Raw genomic sequence first — 14,517 nt, 5'->3', positions numbered from 1 at the left:
TCAATAACGCAATGGAAAACCGGCTCGAGCCCCCACCCAGTGACCTGGGACAATTACATACCACCCCCTGGGCGCCTCTAAGAGGCAATACTTCCCCTCTCGCAAGCACGGAGTCTGAGTGTAGCAGAAAATGTTTAATAACATGAGGTAAACGACACCAGCATTAAATTGGGAAAACACCACAAACAGGATTCATAACACAAACCATGAGCAAGACCCACCCCCAAAGTCCCAAAAGTCCAACAACCCAAAAGTCTCTGTCCCTGGTCAGTGCAGCCCCAGAGTTCAAAAGTTTATCTGCAGAGTCTTACCCTCCCCCCCCAGCCTGGGTGGAAATCAGGGGTATTAAGGGGCATCTTACGTGGTCCGAGGCCAACTGCCCCACCTCTCCTTGGGGTTCTGCTGCAGCCGTCACCACTAGCCGCAGAGGTGAAAGTAATCCGGTACAGCGTACCGGCAAGAGCCAGTACGCCGTGCCAGACCGCACCGGCTTCCGTGGAGGGGATTTAAAGGGCTCTGGGGACGGCTGGGCTGGGGACGGGATTTAAAGGGCTCAGAGCTCCCCGCAGTGGCAGGAGCTCCGGGCCCTTTAAATCCCAGCCCCAGCCCAGCAAGGCCCTCTGCATCTGGGAGCCCCAGGTTGATTTAAAGGCCCTGGGGCTCCCAGACACAGCCGGTGCCCCAGGGCCTTTAAATCTTGAGGCCCCGCCTCTTTTGGATGAGGCCACACACCCCTCAGGACTCCAGCAGTACCGGTAAGTCCTGTAAATTACTTTCACCCCTGACTAGCCGCTCCTCCAGCCATCCTGTGAACCACTCAAGGCACGCCACAAACTGCTCCGCTCGCCATCCCATGGGCCACACCAACCAGCCCACAAACTGCTCTGCCAGCCACTTAGCAATAAATCTTCAGGCTCCCCCACTAGTTAGCACAGCACTCAGTGATCTCAGCTCTTAGCAATTTCAGCTTGTAATAGGGGAGCCCCAGTGCTGGTGCACCATTGGCCCAAAGTGAATTCAGCATAGCAACCTGTAACTAGACTCTTAATGGAATCAAAATTAGCTCTGCTATTCAACAGTGGAGAGAGGCAGTGGTGCAATTGGTGTTTCAGGTCCTCAAAGGGGGCCTATACCATCAGGTACAAATATCTGTCCCCAACCTCTCTCAATTCACTGGGTTTTGGAACCCATGCCCTTTGTCTAGCAAGTGCTACTTAGTTAATGGTGAGTCCCTCTGTCTGAAAAGTCCCAACCTTATTAATCTTTTCTCATGTGAAGTTGTTCCAGACCCTGATCATTTTTGGGGTTTTTCCTGTGCCTTTTCCGATTCCAATACATTTTATTGAAGATGTGGTCATACCATGGATTTATATGAAGATAGAAAGGGGATAGATAATAAAACAGGAAATACTTTCCTAACGATTCCCAACATTCTGTTAGCTTTTTGATGGCTGTTGCACATTGGGTGGATGTTTTCAGAAAACTATCCAGAATGATTCCAAGATTTCTTTCTTGGATGGTGGCAACTGATTTGAACCCCATTCTTTTGTATAACTGGATTATGTTTTCCAATGTGTTTTATTTTGCATGTATCAACCTTGATTTTCATCTGCCATTTTCTTGCCCAGTCATCCAGTTTTGTAAAATCCCTTTGTAACTTTTTGCAGTCTGTTTTAAACTTAGCTACCTTGAGTAGTTTTTTATCATCTGCAAATATTGCCATCTCACTATTTGCCCCTTTTTTCCAGATCATTTATAAATATGTTTAACAGTACTGGTGCCAGTACAGACCCCAGAACACCACTATTTACCTCTCTCTATTCTAAAGACTGACCATTTATTTGTTCCAAAACCTCCTTTAATGACATCTTAATCAGGGACAGTTCCTCAGATTAACTCTGATCACCCAGTGGCCTCACAGATTATTTAGCAGGCTTCCTGCTTTTAATGTACTTTTTAAAAAATGTAAATTAGTAGTTATTGAACCAGGTGCATAGAAAAATAAAACAAACCTACCAATAAAAGTATGCTATTACCCTGTTTAAACCCTTAACAGACCAAAGAAATAGAAGAAAAAAGTCCCAAACCTGAATGTAGCCTCCAGGATTAACTCTCCAAGGGAGGGGAAAGTTCCAAAAGAGTTTTCGAAAAGTCTAAATTCCAGTATTGGTGTAGATAATGGTACAGATTCGATCAAAGTCCCAGCCAAAGTAAACCTTACTGTGAAAAGCTACTTGGAACCAATCCATGCAAAAGTGCTCTACAAAAGTACAATCAGCACACACTGGGGAGCAAGGGAAAAAAATGGATTAAAAAAATGGGATACTCTGTATTGGAACTAAGTGAACTCCTAGGGAAAAGTGTTTTAAAAAATTGTTAAGCAAATAAAAAATATCAGTTCAGAATTGTCCTGGAGAAAAAAGTGTGTATAAAAGCCCAGGGAATCTTGGGAGAACAATGAAAAAATATCTTGAAACAAAGTCAGAGAGGTCATTGGCCAAACACACTTAATTGGGCATTGAGTTATTACTCCTATATTAACCAATCGTTCCAAAATACCTGGAAGGTGCAAGTGCATGCATGTACCATACGCCAGTGCACCCTTGTCCTTTCTGGTATAGCTAATGGAGAGATACAAGAAGTGTATCCGGTAGTATATGCAAGTGCCTGGGGAAATGAAACAGGGTACTATGAAATAGTGCCAGAAGGAAATGGACTATGGTGAATACCCGGAGAGGGATGGAAACAAATAATAGGAGCCCAATGAAAACGGGGCACCTTAATTAAGAAAACTTGGGTAATGTAACAATAGAACAATCAACCAGGTGTGTAATAATTGTAAAAAAAAAAGTGCACTTGATCGAAAATATAAAATTATTGAAAAAGCTGTAGAGAATATAGGATCTAAAATGTGTTCCTGGTATGATGTTATATGTCAAATAACAGAATGGAATGGAATTAAATGGGCAATGGGCACAGCAAAGAACACCATGTGACTAAAATAGTGGGAGTCACTTTCCTGAATGGGCATTAAGAGAGACAATTATTAAGATTGGGCCCCTAATGAAGAGGAACTCCCTTAGTCTGGAGTTCTTTGTGAAAGTGCTGAAGGGGATTGGTCACAGCCCTTGAAAAAAACCCTGTGCCAAAGCATATTACGTAATGTTAAAAATGCTTCTCTGGATCTCAGGTTCCATTTAATACAACAAAAGATTTTATTCAAAATGTATTGGACACCACAGAGATTGCCCAAGATAAAGGCCTTATCCTCTGATGTTAGTTGGCACTGTAACAAAGAAAAAGGAACCCTGATGCATATGCTGTGGGACTGTCCAGTATCAGGTAGCTGTGGAAAGAGGGGGATAGAAAATGCTTTGCTTCAGCAGTCAAACCTCAGCTGAAAATTGCATCCAAAGATATTTACCTGCTAAGCTAGTGTAACTACGCCAGAAAAGCTTTGGTTCTTAAAGGCTACGATGATTATTTTTGGGGTGGTGCGGAATTGGTGTGGCCATACTGAATGAATGGTGAGAGCATGGCTTGACATGACTGAACTGCGAAAGAGGATTCTGGGAGCAAAATCCTTCTCTTAGCATCAGGCAGATGGCAGAGGTGAAACTGACCGGCTCCATGCTGCGTGTATGATCAATACTGAACTTTGAGTCAGCAAATATGTCCACCTGAAAGCAGACAACACGTGTAGAACCTCCTGAGTGGAGCATGGGCTGACCAGGACATCTCGACGCTGTTGAAGGACATCACACAGGGGGCTGAAGTGAATGATTGATAAGGGAGTGAATGTGGGGTAATGTTCAGTTGGCACCACTCTGCAGACTCCTCCTAAAGTATTAAGTAAAAATTAGTAGCCACACGAGTAGGACTGTGAACCAGAGAGGTTTCCAGGCAGCCAATGCCTTGCCTTGAGGGAATCCGAGACAGACCAGAGGGCTGAGGAGACCAGACCTGGAGAGAAGCAGTCTTCCATAGAATTCTCTGTTTGCCAAGCAGGAACTGTGTGAGGCTAGCACAGAGCCTGTTTGTGTATGTTTGTGAAAGAGAGGCTCGCTAAGAGGAATGTATAGCTCTTAATGTATAGTTCTTTAATGTCTAACATAGGAGTTGTGTGCTTAATATAACCCTATACTGCTTGTGTAATTCCTTCTCAAATAAACTGCGGTATATGCAAGTTAATTACTGTGGACCTTTTCCACTGGTATGACAGTAATCTGCTCCACTGGGAGCCATTAAAGATCCATTCAGGGGTAGTAGCCCCCTGGTGCCAACAATTATCAAGTGCATACATTTTACAAAAATGGTTGGGTAGGCTTATGCCCAGAACAGAGCAGTGGCATTAGGACATGGCTAAGTAGCAGCCAAAGAAAGAATAGGTTATCGCTACTGTTAGTATATAGGCTTCTTTGTCAGACTGAGATAGAATTCTGGGTTTGACTTTTTGATACTCTTAAATCTTATACTAACGTGTGAACAAAGGACAAAGACACTGTGTGTGTTGCTTCTACCTGGCCAGACGGGTTTGTTAGTATAATGGGAAGACATAAGGGATAGAACTAAAGGGTTACAGGGTATGGTGGGAGTGTAATATATGAGCATACACTGAAAGGCTGCCTGGCTTCTTTCTCAAGCTAAGGTCAAGCAACCACTTAGGAGGGGCACGGGGGAATGGCGGGAGGGAAGAGGCATAAGAAACACTAAAAGCCAAAGAAAAGCCTGGCCTTGGCCAGAACACAAGCTCACTCCTTACCCCTCCCATGGGATACAAAAGAGGTGGGATGAAGACCCCAGACTCACTACCCTCCAAAACAGAACATGACCATAAGTTGTAAGGGGTGGGACCGAGGGCGTGCACTGCAGGTATATTTGGGCCTGCTAAGAAGGGGGGGGGGGGTGAATGGGGAAGAGGGACACAGGCAAGCCTCTGCGGCATCAGAGCTGGGAATGGATCACTGGGAAACAGACTCTGCCAGCACGTAGAGCTATGGATATGTTTGCTTGGAACTAACCCCAATAAGCATCGCATTGCCTGCACTTCGGACTTCTGCTTTCTGTCTGCGTGACAAGAACCAGGGGAGGGGGTGAAGGGAAAGTCCTCCAACAGCCACAGAGATCAATTATATGAAGTTGAAGAAATTTAGACCCTGTTTCTAGATACATTTGGATAAAAATGTTGAGTTGGCTCAAATAATGCCACACTCCCATTCAACCTTACCCCTCTGCTTTTTCACTCACCACCAGTTCCCTCCCTCCCTCTATTCATGTATGCCTTCTCTTATTGTATTACTGTTACTCACACTATAACATGTTATGTCTATGTAGCATTCCCTGGATTTGTTGTGTCTGGTCTTGCAACTTTGACAAGTTGTACTTGCATAATTTTATTGGAGATCCTGTGAAGCATGCCATATTTGGAAACATACACAGATGTAAATCATTTACCTTTTTCTATCTTTCATTCTCTACTTCTTTACAAAAATCAGTCACACACAGACACACACACAAGATTTGGCCCCAGTCATTTCTTGGTTCTCTGGACAAAATATTTTAACAATTTTTAGAATAAAATTACTTGATTCCCAACATCTTGAAAAACCCCTTTCTACCCAATATGGCCATGCCTCCCTTCTCCGTCCTTATCAGAGACATTATCTCTCCCCCTTCCATGCTCCTCCCTGTCTCCTCTCCTCCTGGCTCACCTCACAATCCAGCGTTCCCTTGTAGATGTGGAGATGGTACATGATCACATGTCTGATTTGGGTCAGTAAGACAGACACCTTCCTGTTCAAAAGCAGAGCTAAACTTTAATGGTGTTTAATGGGCAGGTGCTGGTGTTGGGGGTTGGGCAGGGACAGGTGCTTGTTTAGTTGCAGCAGAAGAACTTCACATCATTGAGCGCCGTGTCATCCCCACGGCCCTGGGGTGCCTCCACCTTCGTCTGGAGCCCACAAATGCCCCCAGAGCTGCAACGATTGCTCCATGGACCAAAATCACCCCAGGAATGTGAGGTGCCCATCAGCCCAGTCCCATCGGAGCATGTGAACTGGATATTGTTGGCTGCTGTGTCATCGTCTTTTCCCTGGACTGGTTCCACTCTCAGCGAGAAGGAGATCAGGTTGCTCTTGGGGCACCAGTGGACCACAGTCCAATGGCCCCACCTGCCAGAGAAGAAAATAATTACCGGAGACTTATTCAGTATGCTACTCACCATGGGGCACCAGTCATCCTAGCTACTGTGCACCAAGACCAGTGTTCATAGGACACACAGCAGTGACCTGAAAACAGGCCTGGAAGAACCTGGGATATTTTGTTTTCTTTTTCTTGAGTAGTGTTTTTTCTTGCTTGTATTTAACCTTAGAAATATCAGAGGTGGCAAGCCTGGTCTTCCCTGGTTTTGCTGGAGGACTCCCTGGGGGCTCAGGAGATGAGCCTTGAGTCACAATTTAGGAAAATGTGTGAAGAACTTATCAGGTCTGGTTGATATTACTGAGTTATGATGAAATGCTACTATGAAAAACTGCTGTATCATAAATGTCTCTCTGTATGTGGATCCACCACTGCTGAGAGGACATACACCTAATATTCTCCAGACTGAAGACAACGGGGAGGCACTTAATGTTAATGACAATGCTTTGACCATGCAAAAGTTATGCAAAAGAGTAACTGCATTCTAATGCAAAAAATACTTCCTCCTCTGTCTGAGGGGAGGGGTTTTTTTGAGCAGTAGAAAGTTACCAAACACAGAACGAAAAAAGCAGCTAGGTGACCAGGACTCAGGAGGGATTTAAAGATGGGGAAAGAGTCAGACAGGAAGAGGAATCAATGGGCAGGAGAGAGCAAGATCAGAGAAGCTGGGAAAGGGAACTCACATGCCGGATGACTTCTCCCTCATGAACACCCTGCAAGAGGCAGGGGATACCCTGCCTGCCAGCCTTCCTGGACGCAGATGGCTCCCCCAGCATCCCAAAGGACGGGTGAGCTGGGAAGTGAGGGACATTGCAGTTAGGATGTTTATTGCTTTCTATGATCTGTACTCTCTTGGACTTAATATGCTTAAGTAAAAGCACAGTTGTGTTAGACTCTGGGCAAAGTGGCTGAGTGTGTGGGGTATCTTGGGGGGTCAGTGCTGGTCCTGGGGGCCTACGGAAGGTGGGCGGAGCACAGAGGCACTAGAACAGGGAGGTGCCAGGGGGCTATGACCCCATCACTTTTCCTGCCTTAAGGGCGAGTGACAGGAGGAGGAGATGGAGAGGAGCGAGCGGGGGGTGAGGCCTCTGGGGAAAGAGGTGGAGCGAGGGGATGGGACCACGGTTTGGGCATTGGCATTTCCCCCACTTTTAGGGAGCTTCCGGCACTCCTGGCGGAGCAGCCCCACTTCCATGAAGGAGTAGCAGACAGTCAATGCCTAGGAAATGTGCCAGAGAGGCCACAGGAGGAACCAGTGTTGCAGCCTGCTGAGCCCCAAGCACATGGGGATCCAAGCACACAGAGGCTTGGCTTCCCCTCACAGCTGTCCACAGGGTGACTGGAAGGTGCCCCCTGACTGGATCTGTGACACTTTGTGCTGAATCTTATACCCAGACATCCTATTCCCAAGTTCCCATTAGACAGTAAAGAGAACCTACAAAGCCAGGTTATCAAGAGTCAGGCTCTGAGCAAAAGTCAGGCCCTGTTACAAAGCAGATGCTTGCTGTGTGATGCATGCACTTGGCAAAAAACACAGGCACTTCCAAGAAGTACTAGGCACAGGGTATTCATGTGTGCACATTCTAGAAGATGCAGGTACCCCCCAACATAAAGGTATGGCATAAACACAATACTGGGAGATGGAACAGGAACACACCGACCCCAAGAAAAAAAGGATGGGAGGACAGGATGGGATGATGGATGAAAATGTTTTGTTCGAACCAGGAGGTACGAGAGGTAAATAAATAAATGGAGATATCCTTTCTCCTAGAAAGAGAAGGAACCTTGAAAGGTCATCGAGTCCAGCCCCCTGCCTTCACTAGCAGGACCAAGTACTGATTTTGCCCCAGATCCCTAAGTGGCCCCCTCAAAGATTGAACTCACAACCCTGGATTTAGTAAGCCAATGCTCAAACCACTGAGCTATCCCTCCTAACAACATCAGAAGGGTAATTTGTTTATATCAGTGTATGAAAGAGGGGTCACAAAGGGGGTGTCTGTCTGGCCTAGGGGGAAGCAGAAAGTCACGCCACTTACTGAGCCAGTCTGTTGTCATGGGCATACATGTATTAGTGTTCCTGTAGAGTCTATGGGGTACTAGTACCGTGCTTTGTTAACAGTAAACCTGGCCATGTGCCTTCACCACTGAAACGAGTCTTTTGGAGTCTTCTTGGGCAGTTCAATCGAGGGCTGCTGTACCAACTACCTGGCCAGAGCCAGTGCAACTCACAGAGTCAAGAACTGACAACAATGTCAGTGGCAAAATCCCACTCATTCCAGTAGGGCCAGGATTTCACCCAAAGAATATGAAAGGATGTAGCTAAAAATTCCTTTCCCCACCCCCCAATTGCTGCAGCTTTCACACTGGACTCTGGGGCTGGTATCATTTCACTAGTTCTCTCCAGTCCTTCACAGCAACTTCCAGGGCACACAAGATCTGAATTTTAACATGAAATGGCCAACTGTGTCCATCATAAAGAAGCAGAAACAGCCAATGCCCTATTTCAATTTTCCTTTACAGATTACCTCCAAACAGAGGGAATAGTCCGAGAAGAGACCCTGTGCAAATGGCATTGTTCATGGTTATTCTCTCTGCACTTGCAGAGCAGGAGGGATGGGAGAGAAACCAAAGAGCTACTCACGGCCCCACCGTGGACTCGATGACGGAGCCGTCAGTGCAGTACAGGCGAATGCCATTCAAAGCCGTGTCATCATGTTTTACGCCGGCGCCTTGGTTAGGCTCCACCTAGGAGAGGGGTACAGGAGATGGTGGCACAGGTACAAATTGGGAGGAGAAGGGTTGGGAGTCCCACCCCCTCAAGCCAATAAACCCTCCCAACTTCCTGTTATTAAATTAACTGCATTTCTTAAAAGAAAGGAAAATGTCCAGTAATAATCAGCGCCAGGAGGCTCCTGACACACGTTACAGCTACTGCCCTGGGAAGCTGGGAGGCAACTAAACAACCGTTCCCCAGTATTCTCCTTTATGTTTTCCATGTCTTCAACATCCACTCTGTCAGGAAGAGACCCTGGATCCCAGCTGGGAAGGGTGAGCAGGCTGCCACTACCCACAACCCCCACACTGGATTTTCACTCTTGCAGCAACACACAGATTCACAGCAGTTAGAGAGGCAAGATATCCAGGCTGGATTTAAATGCAGTGGTGATGGGACTCCCACTCATTCCCTTACTCCACAGACTAACAGTTCCTTCTCTGGCAGGGAAACCTGAGGCCTAGTCTACACTAGAATAGTTTTGCTGTTCTAACCTTACTCGCAATGTCCTCCTTGTGTAGCCGTAACTGTAGTAGCAAAAAAATACTTTTGCTTGTATAGCTTATTCCGGTTTAGTGAGCAAAATATACTATGCTGGCAATAGCACTTTTGGCACATCTACTAGGACTTTTGCCAGCATATAAATATTTTCAAAAAATGAAATAAATCACACCCTTAACAGCATAACTCTGCTGGCAAAACTTTCTAGTGGAGGCCTGCCCTCAGAATGAGTTTCAAGCAAAACTTCCTTCACTCATTTTATTCCCTTCCTCCTACTTTCCCACCACCCCCTTTCATGTTAACACCTTTCAGATACTTACAGACAGTGGTCACATCCCCACGTCTTACTCACGGCTCACCCGAGCCAGACCGATTTAGCTCTTTTAGTATCGCCTCCTAACTCTGCTCCTACAACCCCTGACCGTGTCTGCTTTGACAGATGTCTCTGGCTGAGCCCAAAGCAAAGCCCCATTAACCCAGCTGTGCAGACAATTGTGTTCTCATCTCCTTTCTGCCCCAGCTCTGGGGTCACTGACATTCCCTGCCCCACACCCTTTAATAAACTCAGTGGCCCTGTATGCTGATGGCTGACCAGAGTCTGAGGAAGAGAGGATTTTTAAAAACCCAGGAACAGCCTAGAGTCAAGAGAAGTTCTTGCTGAAAGCCTGGTGATGGGGGCGGGGGGGGGGGGGGGCGGCGGGTGAGGAAGTGGCAGGGAGCTGGGAAGAAATTTACCTTCAAAGCAAATCCATTGGCGTAGCCATGGGGGCAAAAATCCTTTCCCCCCCATTCACCCCATTGGCCTCCATTGGGTACAGTGAGGGTGTAGCTGTACCTTTGTGCCTCTGCATCTTGGAAGCAGCAGGAGAGGAGCAGGCAGAGCCCTGCATGGATGAGGGGCTGCATGGTACAGTATCAGCTCTGGAGCTACCCACGGAGAAGCCTGTGAGTGACTAACACCCCTAAGCACCAGGGAGATTTATACCCAGGAAAACTAGGCTGGGTTTCCTTGCTGGCATGGTGCCAAACCCATCTGGGAGTAATCACTTGTTGCCATGTCCCTGCGCCTAGACACTGACCCAACCCAGCTCGCACACAAAGGGCTCATTATTCCACAGTGAGACTGTCAGGGACTGAAGGAAACTGCTGCCCAGAGCCCGGGAAAAGTGGGCAAAAGTGGGACTGTGTGTCCTAGGGCAGGCTGTGGATTTTAGGGCAACCGCTTAAGGTTCAGAGGGAAAGAGAAGCAGGGGAGAGGACCTTGCGGCTGTGTTGGACAGAGGGTCCTGGGATTGCCAGGGGGAGAGAGAGAGATTTTTTTTTCTTTCATAGCTTTATCTCAGGGTCTCATTTCTGCTCCCTGCAGCTCCCTGGCACTGAGTGGTGAGATTTTCCCCCACCCTCCCTACCCCATCTCCCTGTCCATAAGTCTGGGCACCCACCAGCCAAATGGTAATTTTATCCATTCCAGGCTGGAACCATGTGGTCCTGGATGAGCAAACACATCTGTTTTACCACCCATTGTTCCATGCTCTTCACCTACCAGATGCTGTCTTACCTACCCCGGACTCTGCCCCAGGGGTTGGTGGGGGAGGTGGTCACCGTTCAGTCAGGATGTGGCACACCCATAGGATAAAGCTAAGACACTTACCCTTGGCTATTTACCTTTATGAGGAAACAAAGGCCATCTGCAGTCTCTGTCTCCTGAGAGAAAACAAGGCCAGTTAGACTGTTTCTTGTGAGGTGCCAACTCAATTCTTAGCCCTTTCTATTTAAATCTGTGGGACAAGCCCACCTGGTTAGGTCAAATCCAGTTTCTACAGAAAACCTTCTTAAAGAATAAACAAGTCAGCTTCTGGGTAGAGAAGGGCCAACACAGAAAGGCTTCAAGAGCTGGGGTCATTGTTAACAGTTGCATGTGTCAGTCCTGTGGTTGAAGCTCCCAGAAGGCCGGGAGCTTGGTGAACAGGAGAAAGAGTGGCCAAGAGATGCTTCAAAGCTGTTTACCCAGAACTCCAGAGAGACAGAAGCTCTACAGCAGGGGTAATCAATTATTTTTTGTCAAGTTCCACCAAATTTCTTGGTCAAGGTATAGTCAAGGTCCAGATTCTAGAGAAAATACAAAAATAGTAAAAATAATTATAATAATAAGTAAAAAAAAGATTTTGTGGTCCGTTCAAATGCATCTGGCAGTCTGGATTTGGCCCTAGGGCTGCCTATTGACTACTCCTGCTTTACAGGGTAAGGAGCTCTCTGCCACCATTGGTTGGTGAACAGGGAAAGTACAGCTACCGAGACTTCATTTGCATAAGTTTTCTTCCCATGAATCCTCCAAGTGACACTTTGGGGAGTCACCAGAACAATACACGAACTCCAAATTGGTGTGGGAGTGGGACTGAGGTACAGGGAGAAGGAGGGGGTGCATCTTGCTTGTGGCAAGGAGTGTGCTGGAGGGTTCTACAGATCATTGATCTCTCTTCATGGAAGAGGTTGCAAAGAGATGTCAGAGGCTACTCTGCAACAAGAGATAATGCAGAAGCAACTTTGTGGTGAGAGGCAGCAGTGGACTGGAGCAGAGTTGAGTGAACACTGGTAAGGAGACCCCTACCCAGTGCTAATAAAGTTGAAATCACCATAGATGGGTTTTGTGGTGGAGCCTCAGGACCAGACCAGGCAGCACTTCCCCTAGGGGTGGGATGCAAGTTGGCCAAGTGCTGTCCTGGACTCTGGGACTATGCTCCTCATTGACCCCAACCATAAGTGGGGTTTAGTGGAGGGAAGGAAGTGATGTGTGAAAAAAGTAGTTGCTTATTGGACATTCACCTGGAGGGTGGGGAACTGAGTTAACAGACTTCTGCCAAAGATACCATAGGGTAGCTAGTTTATTCATTTATATGTATAGTTGGTGTGTTTCCCCAAGTTGATTCTGAGTCCCCTTGCACCCAAATAAAGTCGTCCTTGTTTTATATTCAGATTCAGTGCTTGCGAGAGGGGAAGTATTGCCTGCTAAGGGAACCCAGGGGAACCCAGTATGGCCATTCTTATGTTCTTATGTTCATTTTTCCCTGGTTTCTGGGTGGGGGCTCAAGCTGTTGGTGTTTGTTAATTTAAAGAGAAACCCCTTAAGATATCTGAACCCAAACTTTGTTACTGCTGACAACACCTGGAAGAAGGGGCCCATTTATTATTATAGACTGGGCTGCTGGCACCACCTATAATTAAAATTGCCCAACCGTTCTTCTAAGACTCTCTTTTCAGTTGCTTATAACTTTGTCAAACTGTAACCGTTTGCCCTGAAATTTTCCATGCTGGGTGACTGCCTCAAGCTGAGTTTTTTTAGAAAATTTTCAGCCAAAATGGTTCAGCTGTTTCCAAGATTAAGCCTTGTTCAGCCCTGCTCCTGCCTTAGATCCTGCCTTGCCTCGCCCCAGGGAACCCAGCCTGACCCTTGGATCTAATTCCTGACTTCTGGCTCTGACAGCTGGCCTTGGACTCAGGAGCTCAGGGTCAGAGCCTGTTCCGGGCTACCTGTTCCAACCACTAAGCATGACCACCTACATCCTGGTCTCTGACAGCAGCAGAAGAAACTCCAGCTCAGCCTCATGGAGCTAAGGAGAGGAGACCACGAGAGACATTTGGCTGGTGCTGGGATATGGCAGAATCCAGAGAAGAAAAACCTGGGATGTTTCAAAGGGAGAAGAACCAAAGAGCTATTCAAAGCCCCACAAAGGACTCAACAATGATGCTGTCAGCACAGTGCAGGCGAATGCCATTCAGAGCTGTGTTGTTGTGCTGTGCCCCACTGCCTTGGAAGGGCTCCACCTGGGAGAGGGGCATCAAAGAGACAGTGAGCCAGGGAGGGATTGGAAGAGGAAGGGGGCTGGGAAAACCTCTCTAGCTCAATAACCCATATTCTGGACTTGGGGAAGGGGAAATGACACTTTTCCACACTTCCCTTTATTAAATCAAAATTAACTGAATGTTTTTAAAAAAAGGAAGGAAATTGCCCCAAAGGAGGCTCCTTACACATGTACCATGCCACTGCCCAGGCAAACTGGGAGATGGCTAATCATCTAACCCAAATAGCAGCCTGAATGTTTCCCACCCTATTGCTGTCTTGGCCTTACAGACTGGACTCTGGATCCCAGTTGTTAAAAGAAGAGGCTGCCCTGCTCCCCTCCACACTTGCCCCCTCATTGGATTTCCAATGGGGGAAGCAACATATAGAACCACTAGAACCAGAGAGGGGAAGATTTCCAAGCCAGATTTAAATGTCCTGTGGGAAGGGGCTCCCAGCTTTTCCCTTAGGGAGAGACTCCACAGGCTAAGAGATCCCTAATAAACAGACTGAGCTTCAAGTGTAACAGCCTTCCTTCATTTCATTCCCTTCCTCCTAGTTTTACCCCTAAACTTCTCTCCTCAACCCTCAGATCCTAACCCCCTTCAGATCTTTACAGACAGTGCTCACATGCTCTCCACTTGGTCACTGCTTACCAGAGCCAGACACATGTAGATTTTCCAGGCTTGTCTACACAAGAAAAGTGCTGGAGATCAGGCTGGGGTGTGATAGCTAACTTTCACAGTGAACATTTCCCTAGTGGCAATGCAGTATAAGTGCTCAATCTTGGTTTAACTAGCCAAGGTGGAGCCTGTGGGGACCTTGGAGAACCCCCTGAAAAGTTAACTGAGAAACTGGTACCCTGCACCTACATTAGTATAGAGGTCACCTTTAAGGTGCGGTTAGCTAATGCATCCCAACCTAACCTCCATTTCCCTTTTGTTGTTGACACCTAGAATCTCTCCCCATTATTCAGCTACTGCAGTCCCAGAGCCTTTCTGCTTCAATAGACTTTCCGCTTTGTGCACAAAGAGAAGTCCCTTGCACTCAGCGGTGTAGACAATTCTTTTTGTCATTGGCTCTTATCAGCCCCAGTTCTGGGGCAACCTGCTTCCCCTCCCGTAGTAAACGAAAGGGACCATGCACTGAGGGTTGTCTGGAGGGGTCAGGAAGGAAGGAATCAAAAACCTAGACACACCCTGGCATC

The 14,517-nt window shown here is 47.0% G+C and overlaps 1 protein-coding gene across 1 annotated transcript; it reads right to left on the bottom strand.

Annotated features, from left to right (window-relative positions):
- Positions 1-5,875: 5,875 nt before the first annotated feature.
- LOC135895702 (vitelline membrane outer layer protein 1-like) lies at positions 5,876-10,378 on the bottom strand. Its single transcript, XM_065423848.1, has 3 exons — positions 10,208-10,378; positions 8,840-8,943; positions 5,876-6,170 (listed from the first exon to the last, which is right to left on the bottom strand). Exons 1-3 carry the CDS (start codon positions 10,376-10,378, stop codon positions 5,876-5,878), a joined length of 570 nt encoding a protein of 189 aa, XP_065279920.1.
- Between the last annotated feature and the right edge of the window lie 4,139 nt (positions 10,379-14,517).

The sequence above is a fragment of the Emys orbicularis genome, chromosome 1 (assembly GCF_028017835.1).
Source record: "Emys orbicularis isolate rEmyOrb1 chromosome 1, rEmyOrb1.hap1, whole genome shotgun sequence".
In the NCBI taxonomy this organism is placed as follows: Eukaryota; Metazoa; Chordata; order Testudines; family Emydidae; genus Emys; species Emys orbicularis.
The sequence above is the reverse complement of the archived record's forward strand: the minus strand, read 5'-3'. Positions and strand labels throughout refer to the sequence as shown.